The following is a 14,975-nucleotide window of genomic DNA, read 5'->3' as shown; positions in this document are numbered from 1 at the left end:
CTCCTTGTGCCCTACAGAGGCTGAGAGGAGGCCCTGGCTTGGGATGCCCCCATTTCGACTGCACCACATGGCATGTACCCTGGGGGGCTGGCAGGCCTCAGCACCCAAATAACCCAGCAGGTGGCTGGGTCACTCCACAGCTCTCCAGTTACTGTGGTTACCAGCTGCCACAGGGTGGGGAGAAACCCTTCCCTCAGCATCCTGCTAACAGCATCCACTGGGTTTTGCCAGAACCTTCTGGTATGGGTAAGGCAGGGGCCAGCTAGGCATATAGGCCCTGCATTTGTATGTCTTGGGGTGGATAGCTTAGGGCCTGTGACCCTCCCTTAGGGTGCTGTGGGCTCAGAGGCAGGGCTGTGGGCTCTGAGGTAGGGTGACCTCGGTGACCTCTCACATGCTGAGCAGGGAAACCAGTTTAGTTACAGGAGGCTGGGCATTTTATGAAGATGTTTGAGACCCAAGAGATCCCTGCTAGCCCAGCCAGATGCCCCTTTCCCCCATCGTGCCTGACACCCCACCCTGTCTCTGTCACTCTCTCTCTCCTCTGTCAATGCCTCCTTCCTGGCCCTGGGACTCAGACCTAGCACTGTCTCTCCTCTCTTCCTGGCCACACTGTGCCATCATGTTGACTGTGTTACCAACACTTCTGTAGTGATTGATACCACACCTTGATGCTTTGGATTCTAAGTTCCTTCCCCCACTGTCACGGGCCCTGAGGGTAGTGACCGCCATCCACATTCAATTTGTGGGTCCAGTCACAGGCCTCACTGCAGAGCCGAAATGGGAGAAGGCATTGCTCCCCATGCCCTCTGTGCCACCAGTTTCCAGGGGCAGCACTAGGCCCAGGGCCCAGGCTTTATGCTTCAACTGAACAGTCCTTTCTTGGGTAAAGCCACTGTTTTTTTCTGGACACTTTCCACTTGAGGCCCACTATAACTGCCACATGGACCAGCAAAACAGGGTCCACATCCTATAGGAGCTGGCCCATGGGGTTCCAGTGGCCTTTCTCAAACTGTGAGGATGAGGAGAAAGCACAGCAGCACCCCCAGAAGCCCCAGACACCCTAGCACAGGTCATCTGTCTCCCTGGAGTACCGGCTGCCTCTCACACAGCAGGACATAAACAAGGAAGCTCAGGCCGGCTTTCCTGTGAGGACCAAGGTGCACCCATGTCCTGGTTCTGCGAGCTGGGATCTGCAGATCTTGCTCTAGGCACAGTATCCTTTGTAGAAAGAAGGGGGGACAAGATGGTTCTGGGACTCCTGTCCATGACATCTGAACACCTCCTGGCCTGGGTGACTGAAAACACCCCTCTACTAGTTGCCAGGGAAAGGTAATACCCCCTGGGGGGTGAGATGAGCCAGCTCAGCAGAGGTGGGAGAAGAGCGGAGCAGCGGAGTGAAGCCAGGGCAGAGTTGGAGCACAGATGGGACCCAGTGACCATGGTCAGCTCCTTTACACAGCTCTGCTGGAAAGCTGGATCATCAGCATCCTGCATAAACCCCCTTCTAGGAGCCTGGGAAACGAATAGCTAGCTTCTTGTTAAGCACTGCCATTAGGATAAACCCATAATTTTGGATTCAAAGCTGACAAAAGCTAGTGGGTCTCTCCAGTCAGTAAAATGTGGGCTTTACATGTTACTGAGAATTAAAGAAACCTAGGCAAAGCCCTTTTCCCCAGAGCTTTCAATTGTCAGAAAAACCTTCCTTGAGTACCAGGTAGCTTTAAGGCCACAAAGTTCACCAACAGACCAAAATAGCTAGGAAGTGTTTCTCAAAGCATGAGGTTGGAATCCCTAGGTCGAGATTCCTCGGAACTGAATGATGGGACCCATCCAGGTGCATGGGGTTTGCCCAGACCCCGGGTTCTGCAGACGAAACAGGTGCCCTGATGACTTCACTCTCCTGAAGCTGCCCTGTGGCCTGTTCTTATCCGCTCTGTGCCTTACTAAGCAGAGCCACCGGATGCTGAAGAGATGTGCTGTGGTGCCACAGTTCACGAGTGTCCCCAGAAACAACCCGTAAATCAAGAAACAGAACAATGCACTATGTAAATCGCCTACAAAAGGCCCGACGCTGGTGGACTATGGACAGAAGGGTGACTTTCCTTGCGCACAGCCTGCCACCCCCTAAGCCCAGCCCTTCCTCACCTGCCTTTCCCTGTCAAAATCTAAAGAGCTCTAGACAGCATGGTCCAGGTCAGAGAAGGGACTCGGGATCTGGGTCCTGGCTCCACCACCTACCTGCTCAGAGACTTCAGGATGCTCACTACGGCTTTCTAGGACCTGTTTCTGCATCAGCTTAATAGAAACAAGGACCTTTAGTGAGGAGCCTGGAGCCTGGTGGGTGGTTGGGTGTCAGTGTGCAGCAGGTGCCTGCTATGGGAGGCTGGTCTCAACTGCTGGCCTCTCCTGGAGTGGGTCCTTACTCCTCTCTCATCTGTCTGGTCCCTTTCCAGCACACCAGCCCCTCTGTCATGCCCTTTCCCTCTCCTCCCTGGGCTCTGGAACAATCCAGGGTTTCTTCACCTCTCTGGTCTTGACTTCACCTCTCCCGCTTGAATCCTGTGCCTACATCTGTTGTTCCCTTGACTCTCTCTTCTTTCCCTCCCTCTTGGCCTTAACTGCCAGGTGGCCTGGTCCGCCGAGAGGCCTTGGGTGACTGGCAGTCATTCTGAGGTCCCAGCTTTTGTCCGATGCACAGCACCACTTCCAATTCCTGCGGGCACAAGCCCCCACGCCACGGCCCAGGATGGTACTACCCGGGACCCCCTCTCCTGCTGGTTCTCTCTGCAGCCCAAGTGGACCCAGTAAGAGTTCAGAAGACTCCTGGGCTCCTGCCTCTGTCCCCATCAGTGTCTAGCCCCCAAGGGAACCTAGTCTCAATATTAAAAGAATTTTTTTTAATTTTATGTATATGAGTGTATTGCCTGCATGTATGTAAGTGCAGCCCTGTTGTGCAATGCCCAGAGAGGTCAGAGGAGGGCGTCAAATCCCCTGAACTGCAGTTATGGACATTTGTTAGCCACCATGTGGGTGCTGGGAATTGAACCCAGGTCCTCTGCAAGAGGAGTCAGTGTTCTTAACCCCTGAGCCATCTCTCCAGCCTTATACTCATCTTTTTTTTTTTTACCCATGTTCACCATCCTGCTTTCGATTACCATGGTCTCTGGCCATGGTCCAGCTGTCCCAGTGTCCCCCTCCTTCAGGGCCCTAACCCTGCAGCGGCCCTTCCCAGACAGTTCTTTCCTAGCTCTGCTTATCACAACCCTGTCTTCAAGGTCTCCATCAGTGACCCTGACCTGTCTTTCCTCCCCATCAGCTTGGTGGTCACTGAATCTCGTTCTAGGCTCTTAGCCCTAGAGGCAGAGTTGGGTGGGTCCTGTTTCTCGTCAGCCCTTGCAAAGTCTGCTGGTCTTTCTGTATTCACCAATGATATTCACAGGTTTTAGATAATTTTTTTTTTTTCTGATGAGTAGACTCAGGAGAATCTCCTTATCCATACATTCCAGTTATTTCTGGCCTTCCTACATTGTGAAGAACCTTGTTCTGCTACCACGGACAGTCAGGATCGCTGGGCTCTAGATCCTTCTGCCCTGGGCTGTATCTGACAGCTTGTAGGCGTCAAGGGTCTGAGTTCTTCCTGAAGGACCAAGGAAGACGGAAACACCGTGATAAAGAGTGCGGTTCTGCGGCCCCTCAGTGCCTGTGGGCTGCAGTGATCAGGTGGACAGGCAAGTGGAGACTGAAGGCTTGCTGGCCCTCCAGCCCCCAGGCAAAGGAAACCAGGGCAGGGTGTGACCCTTGGGTTTCTAGGAAGACTGTTCTAGAGGAAGGAGGTGGTGCGCTTGCTCTAGCTTCCTCCTCCCCCCAAGTCTACCTAACAGTCTGCCGGGCTCTCCTAGGCTCTTTCTCAGTGGCCCTGAGTGGGCTCCTGAAATGACCTAGAGGGAACCCAAGTTATCCTGCTGTCCCCTGTTGGGGACTCTGTTGGATCCCAGGCAGGGCTATGCTTCAGGCTCAGACTTAGCCTAGACACTGACTAAGCCTACCGTTGGGACCCATCTAGGGTCCTTCTGTCCACCCAGATAAAGGGAGGTAGATGAAGGGAGCCATGTGTTTTAGATGGGCAGAGAGGCAGAGCCTGGAGAACTAAATCTCTGCCAGGGCTGAAGGGCCAAGGCAGGTTACAGAGGAGCCCTGAGACCACAGTAACTATGGGGCCCAGGAAGTGGCTCTCAAAGGGGAGATTCCAGAGAGTGGGCTGCTGGGTTGTTTTGGGATCCAGTGGAGTTACAGTTTGACTATGCCTTCAACTTTTTTTTTTAAAGTTAGAAACTTGGTCCTCAAATTTCTATTACAGTCATTACTTCTGTGTCACTGTGACCAAACTACCTGCTAAAAAAACAACCCACTTGGGGAGAGATTTATTTTGGCTCTCAGTTTTAGAGGGTCTCAGTCCATCATGGTGGGGGAGATGGCAGAGTTCCTTGTGGTAGAGGCTCCTTATGTGATGGATCAGGAACCAAGGGCCTTAGCTTTCAAAGGCCCACCCCAGTGACCTACTTCTGCCAGCTAGGTCCCAACTCTTCAAAGGTTTCCTGGCCTCCCCAAATAGTGCCATCAGCTGGAGAACCAGTGTTTAAAACACGAACGTATCAGGGGCATTTTCATTCAAACTTAACACTGTGATGCTGATGGTTTTTGGAGTGAGGGCCTTTCAGGGGTTATTAGGATTGGATGATGGTGTTAAGGTAGGACCCCCATGACAGGGCTGGTGGTTTTAGAAAGTGGAAGAGATGCCCTGCTGACATATACCTGCTTTCTTTGTGATGCCCCTGCCATGTTCCGACGCAGCACCTTACCACATGGGTTCCATTCTGGGATTCTGGAGTCTCCAGGACCCTGAGTCACCTAAACTTGTGTTATTCTCTTTTGTTTTAATTTCTTTTTTCCCAGAGGGGAACAAGGAATGTTTTACTGGAGTTTGAAAGACAAAAGAAGAGATGTGAGCAGCTGCCAGAAGGAGGGAGATGGAGAAAGAAAGAGAAAGTTCTATTTTCTGAGTTAGAGATCAAGGAAGCAGGCAGGCTCAGCAACAGAAGATTGCAAATGGTTGCATTAGGAGTGTGTGGGAGAGGACCAGAGCAGGGAAGAGAGGGATAGAGGAAGATAGAGTGTATGTCCTGCGTTATCAAGGCAAACAGGCTTAGGAGTTCTGCTAGTGGTTGAAGAGAGGAGATGGAAAGAAGAGGAAAGAATAAAGTTTAGGAGTTACAACTCAGAAAGTGGGCAGGGTTTAGCACGGAGGCTGCACATAGCAGTCAACCTCTATTTGTTGTAAATGACTCAGTTTCAGGTATTTTGTGATAGCAACTGAAAACAGACTATCTCATCACAGATCCACTCTAAAGATGAGCCAGGCCCAGTGTGGGTTTCCTATTTCATTGAAACGGGCCCCAAATCTCTTGGGACCTTGGATTAGCTCCTGATCCCCTGGGTGTCTGAGTAGACTCACCCTGCTCCACATTTGCTGGAGCAGGGTGGGACAGTGGACTGGGCACTTACCACCCCATCTTGTCAGGGCAGGACTCTTTACTAGCTGGAAAGCCAGGGCCAGTCACTCTATGCCTCAGTTTCCCCTGCAGGTTAAATAAGCCTATTTTGAAGTTCTTCACAAGATCCCTGAGGTAATACGGGATCAGAGTGTAGTTCTAGTGAGAACTCCCTTCTTCCCCATCACACCCAGGGCCCTGGCTTCCTGTCTGTCCTGTAACTACATGGCCATCTTGATGGTTATGAACAACAGCACCTTTGTGCTGGGAACCTGCCAGGTCAGGCAGACTAGAATCCTGAGAATTTGCTGCAGTCAGTGGCATCTCCCTTGTTCCTGAGAAACCTTCCTGTGACTTAGACACACCTTAAGATAAGAACTTCTTCCAGAAATGTCAGTGACACCCCAATAGTTGCTTTCCCAAAGGGCAGCCATTGGGTCCTTGGGGTGCTGACTTCCTCCAACTTGGAGAACTATGAGTGAACTGGGCTCAATGAAGTGTGAATTGTGGGGTCTGCCCCAGCTCCATCACTGCCTCTGTTGACCTTGAAGAAATAAATCTTTGCCCACTGGGCTTCTGTTAACTGCTCTAAGAAAGGAGATGGCTGACTGTTGGGTGGCCAAGGCTCTTGCAACTTGAGTGTCTTCATTTCTATAAGGTGTGAGAGACCTTCTGGTTGCTGGGAGAGAGGGTGGAGAGAGGTATGCGGTCTCTTGGTCTAGACACTTAGAGAATGCTGCCTGTAGCAGCTGCTATTCTGTCTACTTACTCAGGGACTCTAGAAAGAAACACTGTGGCTCTGGGACCTTTGGTGACCAAAGATCACAGACAGCTTAACCGAGGATCAAACACACACTCCTGGTTGGACCACTCAGAAACTGAAACACATTCCCCAGGATTCTAAGACTAGTGCACTTTCCCTTCCATACACACTGCGTGCCCAGCTGTCGTGGGAGCACCTGCAAATACAACACAAGGACCCTCCACACCCTTCCTGGAAACCGCCAAACCCAAACTGTGCCATTCATTTCCTTCTAAATCAGTTGAATTTAGAGGTGAATGAAAACAGAGAGGGAAGAAGCCAGCCCAAGGGCCACGAGGCCTCCCAAGCTGGCCAGCCACAGAGCTCTCTGCCTCCTGGTTCCCCAGCACACATGGCCTGAGTGCCACCTCTCACCATCTGTGGGCAACCGGTTTTGTACACGTTTCCCCTATCCAGCTTTGCATACACAGGGTTTCAAACACTAGAAGCACATGAAAAGTTTTGTGATTTTTCCCTGACACCCCTCTCCCTGACCGGCTCAGTCCCTGGACCCTGACTGGCACCCACAAAACATGCGTTGCCTGGTGTAGCAAAGAGGGAAAAGACAGATCTCTGTTTTGACAAGGGAAGTCTCCACCAGACAGGGTCCTGCTGCAGACCAGCACTATCAGTGACACTGATGCCGGTGTGGAATTGGACAGCTTCCCCTGGGGAGGCTGCATGCTGGCCTTGATGCACAGAACCTGGAGAGACCTCACGCTGCGAAAGGCACAAAGCCAGGGGTCCCCCATACCTTCACAGGAGCCTGGGGTCTGTAGCAGACACATCTGCCAAGTAAGAAGCAGGTGGATCGATGGGACTCTTCACACACAGGTCACTAAGCCCTGCAACGCAGGGCCTGGATGCAGCTTTGGGAGCAGAGTGGAGGCCTGTTCTTGGCACTGGAAGGGGGTTGGTTGGGGGCTGGCTTTTCTGAGGAGGAGTACAAGTTGCAGAGAAGGAGGAATCTTGAAACAGATAGCGGGACAGCTGTGGCCTGAACTTGATGTTCCTGCGCCTCGGATGTGGATGTATTAATTTCCATAAATGCTAATAGCCCATTTCCCCAAGAGCTATTACTTATGTCATCTCCCCTTGGATGAGGTTCAACACAGGGCAGACAAATGGAAGGGAGCAAAACGCAACCCTCAAGAATGGGTCTCTCTGGCTCCTGCCCCTCTCCCAACTGGGCAGCTCAAATCTGGTTTCTAAGGTGGCCCTGCTACCCTCGAAATCCAGACCACCTGCCTTTCAGACAGGTCCCTTTCACACCAGAAAGCCAAGAAAGTTACCAACCCCAAAAATGCTGAATCACAAAGTGAGACTGAGCAGGAAAGTGGGGGAGGGGTGAGGAGGGAGATGGTGGCTAGGACGAAGGCAGGAGAGGGTGCTGAGAGGTTTCTCGTTTGGAGCACCCTAGGGTGTTCTAGGCATCCTGCAGGAGACTCCCCCAGGACAAATGCCAGGAAGAACAGGCAGGGTGTGCCAAGGATGGGAGAGGGGGCAGGTGGGCAGGTACTCCGCTGCAGACACTGCGGCGGGCAGCATCCCGCAGGGGCAGCAGCAGGTAGGGAGGTGGGGAAGTGCTCTGTGCCAGGGCCTGGGCAGAGGCGGAGAAGCTGAGCATGGCGGGTAGGGGTCTTGGGACAGGTGAGGAGGCTATAAGGTGCAGAAAGTCCGAGGACCCGGTGCAGGGAGTATAAAGGTGCTGGGGAACATTGAAAGGTAGTCTGGGGCCGGAAGTGGAAGGGGTGAGAGGCTGGGGTCAGGGACCGAGGGACACTGGGACAGGCAGCAAGGACGAAGGATGAGCCTTGGGGAGCAACGAGGAGAAGGATGGGGAGACTAGGAGCGCACCGCTGGGGCTGCGCAGAGGCCGGCTGAGGGGATAAGGAAGGAAGCTGGGAGGGAAGGGCGAGGCGAGGCTGCGGGGACGCGAGGGCGCAGAGATGGGGACGCGGGATGAGGGATGAACTTCAGGGTAGGGGTCGGGAATGCGGGCTGAAAGGCCAGGCGGGATGACAGGGAAGCCTGGCAGGGTGGGATGGGGGCAGGGAGATGGTGGAGAAGGCGGCGAGGACGGCGGCGGGGGCAGGGAGATGGCGAGGGACCGCGGTGTCCGCCGCAGAGCGGCCTCGCAGGTGCGCGTCGCGGGGCTCGGGGGAGGCCCGGCCTCGGCCAGGGTCGCCCCGCCGCACTCACCTGGGGGCTCCAGCTCCGGCTCCTGCACCCCGCTCCGGATCTTCCTTCCCGCCCGGCCCCTGCGACTTCAGCGCCCCCGAATCCCGCTCCTCCTAGGCAGGTTCCGCCCGCAGCATCTTCACCTCGTGGGACGCCCGAGGCCACGCCCCTAGCAGCCTCTGATTGGCTAGCGAGCACGCCAGTCACATTCTCATTGGTGGAGGGCAGAGGGGGGGTCTATGCAAATCAGGATTGGCCCGCGCCGCGCTGATTGGCTGGCGCGCGCGGGGGCTTGGGTTCTCATTGGTTCCGCGGTCTGATGACGTTAGGGACGCGGGGCGGGGTCTCGGGCTCCGTGTGCGCTGCCCGGCCGGCCCTGGCTCCTCCCGCGGGTGGCGGCGGCGGACCCGGTGCGCCTCTGGGTCGGTGCTGGACCCGCCAGGCGTCGGGTTCCGTGGGCACCGGCCGCCGCATCCCGGGTCCGCGGTGCGGGACGTCCTCGAAGGTGTGGGTCTGGGTTCCGCGGCTGGGCCTGTCTCCTAGGTAACGCGCCAGCGGCGGACGGAACCAAAGTGGGCTGGCGAGGAGGGGGAGGTCGGCGTGACCTGGAGGCACGGGTGGGCTCAGAGCGGCCGAGATTCCCGGGTCCCGGGTGGCGTGGTGTACGCAGCCTGACGTGGGGACCCGGTATCTTCAAGGGCAGGACGCGGAGCGCAGGGCTGGGTCGGGTCCGCGTGTCCCCGTGGGTCGCACCCTCCCCGCACGGTAATGGTGTAGCCCAGGCTGCCCTGCAAAGTTGGGTGTCTGGGGCTCCTTGGGTGAGACCTGCGCCTCCTGATCCGGTGCCCACCCCGGGTCCAGGCGGAGAGCTCGGTATCCCGCGGCCTTGTCCACGCACATCCTTCTTGGCCCAAGTCCCTGCGGCTTGTTCAGGTCGGTCCCTGCGGGCCTCCATGCACCGCGAGGCCCTGGTCCTGTCCACGTCCAGCCGTCGGAGCGCAGGGCCGGCCGGCCCCCGCCCTTGCAGCCCACGCTGCCTGGTTTGCGCGTTTAAGAGCCGGGCAGGGTCTCCCTGGTGACCGTTGCAGCTCAGCAGTGCGTCTTCCGTGGGTCACAAGTCTGCCTTGTGCTCCAAGCTGCGTCCTAGCACTACCTCGGTCCAGTGCAGGTCTCCTGGGAAAAGAGTTTGCTCTGGTGAGGACTTTGCCTTTAACCCCCTAGTGGAGGGTGAATGAGGGCATGCCAGGTAGCCCTTAATGAGAAACAGAAGTCCACCATAGTTCCCCACGGGGTCTAGGTCAGGTACCCCACGTCTTCACTTCTGAGAGGAGGCGTCCCTGTGCCTGGCAGGCCTTCCTTCCCCTGGTACCATGTTTGCGGAACTTCAACCTCCCTGGTTTCCTCCTCTTAGCAGAAAAGGAGCCTGGGACAGGTTCTGCGCTGTGCGAGGTGCACACTTGCTCCGTTTCTCTCCACAATTGCTTCATGTTATTGGACAGAGCCCATGTCTTTCTGCCCCTCACAGACACTTGGTGCTTGGCAAACATTTGGTGCATGGATCTGCAGAAGACAAAGTCCTGAAGACTCCACCCAGAGCCCCATCTTGTAGAATTGAAGCAGGCAGAGAGGGTGAGGGTCTTTACTAAAGTTGGGGCTGTGATAGGACTGGCCCTCATGCCTGGGCACCTCCACCAGGTCTCTCATGGCCCCATTTTGGGCATTTTTCCCGCTTGGCCTCTCCTGGCCGCTTGCCCATCGTTGTGGCTTAGTGACCAGTCGATGTGGGCTCACCTGGCCACGACGTCTCAGTTTCTTCTATAGAGCGGGCTGTGCTGACATTGCCTTCTCCCATTGTGGGAACAGTTCATACAGGAGTGTTGTGCCTGACAGTACAGGGCTCAGTAGACAATGGTGTGTTTTCTTCCCTGGAGAGCCAGTGGTACCCTTTTCTTAGGTTCAAAGCATGAAATTTGCCCTGTTTTCTAATGTTTCTCCAGCCCATTGGTGCTTATGCTTTCCTCTAGGGCTTTTAAAAAATGTTATTTTTATTTTATGTGTATGATTGTATTACCTGCATGTATGTAAGTGCACCCATGTCATGCAGTGCCCGCGGTGGTCAGAAGAGGGTGTCGGATCCCCTGGAACTGGAGTTACACCACCATGTGGGTGCTGGGAACCAAAGCCGGGTCCTTTGGAAGAGCAGCCAGTGCTCTTAACCACTGAGCCATCTCTCCAGCCCCCAGGGTCTTTTTCTTATGGGAGTTTTTAGGGTACAGTCATGGTCCCTGGCAACCCCACCATGTAAGCTTGACCACCTGTCCTTACTACAGCGATTAAAGGGTCACATAATTGTGAAAAGGCAGAGAAAGGAGATTGATTGAGTGGCCATGTGGGAAGAGGAACAAATAAAAGGGTCGAGTAGCCCCACCCCTACCCAAGCTGGCCTTAGGAGTACCAGTGGGAGGGTCAGGCTTAACTAGAGGGCAGGAAATCCTTGTAACTAAGCAGTCCTGTCAAGGTGTGACCCCAGGGCTTGTTCCCTGTTGCAGCTTCTGCAAATGTCTGACAGGTTGTCAGAACTGTGTGAAATCTCTTCCCAGGAGGTGTGGGCTTCAGCCTTTCCCCTCCCCCACCACGGGTTTCCGGTGGAAATTTTAGTTCTTTGGGGTCTGTTAATCCATTGAGGGGAGCACAAGTGTCTCTTTGGAAAATCTTCTCTCCTGCCAGGATGGTTCTATTTCTGTTCAGTCTCTGCGAGAGTCTCTCCGAGGACCAGTGCTGACTCATGGAACTTCCAGTCTCTCAGGACAACACTGACTGTTCAGCCCTTGATGATGTTTCTTTCTTTTTTTTGTCTTTTTGAGACAGGGTCTCCCTGTAGTCCCAGCTGTCCTGGAACTCACTATGTAGACCAGGCTGGCCTTGAACTCACAGAGATCCGCCTGCCTCTGCCTCCCAAGTGCTGGGATCAAAGGTGTGCGCCACCATGCCCGGCTTGATGATATTTCTTTAGAGGGCTGGGGGGAGGCAGGGCCTTCAGTGCCAGCATGAGCCTGCTGGGCAGTAGGTGCTTTTCACAGCCCCTGGGGTGAGGACCCTGGCTTGAGTCAGGCCGGCGGCTGTGTGGGGGCCTGTGTCCATAGCCTGCCCAGAAGTACCTGCCCTGCTCTCGGGCATTGCTTTCACAGAGTCCACTCCTGTTCATCTGAAGAGCAATGAGCCATGTTTCTCCAAGAGAAAGCAGGAGCCAGGCCCACTTCCCCTGCAGTGTCATTTGGTTTTGTGACTGTTCCCTGAGTTCTGCTAGTGAGCTGCAGCCAAGGCCACAGGAGGACAGTTCCCTTCTGCCGGGAGCTGGCCAGGGGTGCAGTCGTGGCGAGATAGGCGGCAGTGCTGTGACCAGCAGAGCTCAGTGCTGTGTGGACTTGGGGCTGGATCCAGGGCGTGCAGGAGCCTCCCTCCTTCCCTGCACTCTTCCCTATTGAGTGTCTTGTGACTGCCGTCCCCAGATGCCACACATTGATTCTTTTCTAGTTCTGGCCATCAGAAGTCTGAAATCTGTCTCATTGGCTAAGCTCAAGGTGTGGGCAGCGCGGGTCCCTGGAGGCCCTAGCTGAACGTGTCCCTGTCCTTTCTGACTCCTGAGGGCACCTGTATCCCTTGGCATATAGCTTTTCTTCCCTCCGCAGGCCTCACCCAGCTCTGTGGCCCCTGGTCTCTTTAATCTTTCTTACCCATCTCTTATAAGGACCTATGTGTACACCAGGCTCCCTGGATGATCCTGTATAACCTACCCGCTCCTGTGCCAAATCCAGTTTGCTATAAACAGTCTTATGTTCCCAGGTTCCTGGGATAGGATGAGAAAGTTCGGGGTGCTATTCAACCTGACTGGAGGAGGGGCAGCAGCCTCCAGGGGACATGGGGGGCTACTTCCCATCTGCCGGCTCCATCCATCCCTACCTTGGCCCTGTTGGTTTCTGGGTCTGCTTGGAACTGGGGCTATGGACAGTCATCAGCTGCCATGTGGGCACTGAGAATCAAACCTGGGTCCTCTGGAGAACAGCAAATATTCTTAACCGCTGAGCCATCTCTCCAGCCCCATCAAAACCTTTAAAATGGATGAGAAGGATGACTTCTCGTTTGTGAGTGTTTTTCGTGCCTGGCTCAGTAGGAGGCAGTTTATTTTAGGGGCTTCTGTGCCTAATCTGTTGAAGCCTTCAAAGGAAACCCATCCCCACTGAGTAGGAGGAGGGTCCCTGAGGTGGGTATCCCTGAGGTGGGTATTCCAGGATGCCATGCTCACCCTCTGAGTAGGTTTGTTCTGCCTTTGGAGACAGGGTCTCACTGTGTAGGTCTGGCTAGTCTGGAACTCGCTGTGTAGACCAGGCTGGCCTGGAACTCAGATCCTCTTGCCTCTTCCCATTGCTGGAATTACAGGGGTGTGTCACCACACCTGGCTTATGTGGTACTGGGGATGGAGTCCAGAGCTTTGTGCATGCTAGGCCAGCACTCTGCCAACAGTTTCTTCCAGATTGTTCTAAAGTGGTGTCCCATGCCATTAACTGCCTCCTCACACCCCAAGCTCCTGCCCTGAGTGGCTCTTTTGTTCCCGCAGGGCTTTGAGTCTTTATGCGCTGGGCTCTTGGGAAGACAGACCATCTGAGTTACACTGACCTTCCACACACTGACATGTGGTGTACACTTTCTGAGGTGCTCATTAGTCTTGTCCCTGCCCATCTTACTGGAAAGATCCTGAAATGTGACATAGTTGGGTCGCTGGTGGAGGATACAGATGTTCCCGGCTCTCATTTTTGCTTCAAAACTCCTTTTTTTACTCGTCGTTTTTGCTGAAGTGACAGGCTCTCTTGTTCGTGTTTGAGAAAGTGTCAGCTGAGTCTCTACATCTAAATAGCCGTGTCCTGCCTCTCATTCCTCTCTCTTTATTAAAATGGCATTAATGTAAAAGTTAATGGGCCTCCGAAGTCACAGAGACCTTCCTGCAGATGCCTGGTGGCCTGCAGCTTGCAACAGACAGGGAAGGAGCTCTGCTCAGCTCCATGTTTCTTGTCAGTCTTGACATGTGTAGCCAGTAGTCCAGATGTAGTGAAATCAGTGGCCTTCCTGGCTCTACCAAGAGCCTTCTCTGGCATCGCTGATATTTCCACTATATATGGTAACAAACTCAGTGGGGACCTGTAGAGTTTGCAGGGCCGCCCACTGTGTCCTGTCATTATGTCCGATTGGCCCATGTGGGAGCAGAGGGTTCCATGGAGCCAGAGGGTGGGCAGCGTGCGTTCAGAGCAGCCGCTGCGCCGGTGTCTACAGGACAGGGTTGTAAAGGTGGGTTCTGGGCTGGAGGCTCCTTGGGAAACGTTCAGTTTGGCCCAACAGCTCTTGCCTTCGTTCTTCACAGATGGTGCAGGGGGTCCTGGAGGCCCCAGTGAGGTCAGACAGGCAGCATGGATGACTGGCACAGGGCCTTCGCCCAGAACACACTGGTCCCTCCCCACCCACAGAGAGCACGCCAGCTTTGGAAGGAGTCCACAGCATTTCAGTGTGTCCTGAAGTGGCTTGATGGACCCCTAATTAAGCAGGTAATGAGATTTCCGTTGATTATCAAATGCTGTCGTCTGAGCTGAGGCTTCCAGTTACCATTGATTTTCACTTACCTCCTTGAGTCTTGTCACTGGGCCCGTTGCCTTGGGCTTTGCAGTACTGGGTTGGCCAGCTTTGGAAGGAGTCCACAGCATTTCAGTGTGTCCTGAAGTGGCTTGATGGACCCCTAATTAAGCAGGTAATGAGATTTCCGTTGATTATCAAATGCTGTCGTCTGAGCTGAGGCTTCCAGTTACCATTGATTTTCACTTACCTCCCTGAGTCTTGTCACTGGGCCCGTTGCCTTGGGCTTTGCAGTACTGGGTACAGAGAACACGGGATTCTTCTACCTGGTCAGCACTTGGGGTCTTGGGTCAGTGATTTCCACCCATAGTGGAGCAATGTGGAATCCCAGGTAGTCTGATTTCTGGGTTGTTTCTGAGCCAGGGTGTTGCGAGAGGATGCCTTGCTCGTGGCCCTGCATGGTCCACAGTCTGCCCTTAGGGAAGGAGGGGCCCTGCTCTGGGCATGGCTTGTGGAAGCTTTGTGCCTAGATGTCCCCAGTCTCTTGTATGCTCAGGCCTCTGCCAATGTCTCCTCACCCATCTGTGCCCCCTTCAGCTCCTGGGATCTGTGTGATGAGCTTATGTTTCTGTGCAGCCCCTACGGGTGCTCATGTGGTCCATGTCCTCCTGAGGCCTGTAGAGATGTCTGAGAGGGATCCAGCCCTACTAGTGAATGCATGGGGTTTCTTCTAGCTTTGGCTTGGCAAGCCCATCGTCTTCTGATGGTGGAGCAGTGGAATTCACATTGCACAGAGGCTGGGGCTGGGCCCCTCCGCCCTA

The 14,975-nt window shown here is 54.5% G+C and overlaps 2 protein-coding genes across 14 annotated transcripts in view; one reads left to right on the top strand and one right to left on the bottom strand.

Annotated features, from left to right (window-relative positions):
- Positions 1-8,683, bottom strand: part of Kcnab2 (potassium voltage-gated channel subfamily A regulatory beta subunit 2) — a 92,114-nt gene extending 83,431 nt beyond the window's left edge. For both annotated transcript variants that reach the window (XM_008822396.2, XM_029558283.1), the window contains exon 1: positions 8,557-8,683. The gene's annotated coding sequence lies outside the window, so the exon portion shown is untranslated. The remainder of the gene's footprint in view (positions 1-8,556) is intronic.
- A 204-nt stretch (positions 8,684-8,887) lies between these two features.
- Positions 8,888-14,975, top strand: part of Nphp4 (nephrocystin 4) — a 114,082-nt gene continuing 107,994 nt past the window's right edge. For 7 of the 12 annotated variants that reach the window (XR_003847660.1, XM_029558289.1, XM_029558285.1 and 4 more), the window contains exons 1-2: positions 8,889-9,078; positions 13,949-14,129. Coding sequence is in view for 10 of the 12 variants with exons in the window: in XM_029558289.1 (XP_029414149.1) it covers positions 13,995-14,129 (135 nt within the window). In the remaining 2 variants the exon portion in view is untranslated. Of the gene's footprint in view, positions 9,079-9,343; positions 9,730-13,948; positions 14,130-14,264; positions 14,330-14,975 lie in introns of those variants that run through there. The other 5 variants (XM_029558292.1, XM_029558287.1, XM_029558288.1 and 2 more) reach the window with 5 other exon arrangements.

This window comes from Nannospalax galili, unplaced genomic scaffold, assembly GCF_000622305.1.
Source record: "Nannospalax galili isolate Female #2095 unplaced genomic scaffold, S.galili_v1.0 scaffold1488, whole genome shotgun sequence".
Taxonomy (NCBI): domain Eukaryota; kingdom Metazoa; phylum Chordata; class Mammalia; order Rodentia; family Spalacidae; genus Nannospalax; species Nannospalax galili.
This window is presented reverse-complemented; position numbering and strand designations above follow the sequence as displayed.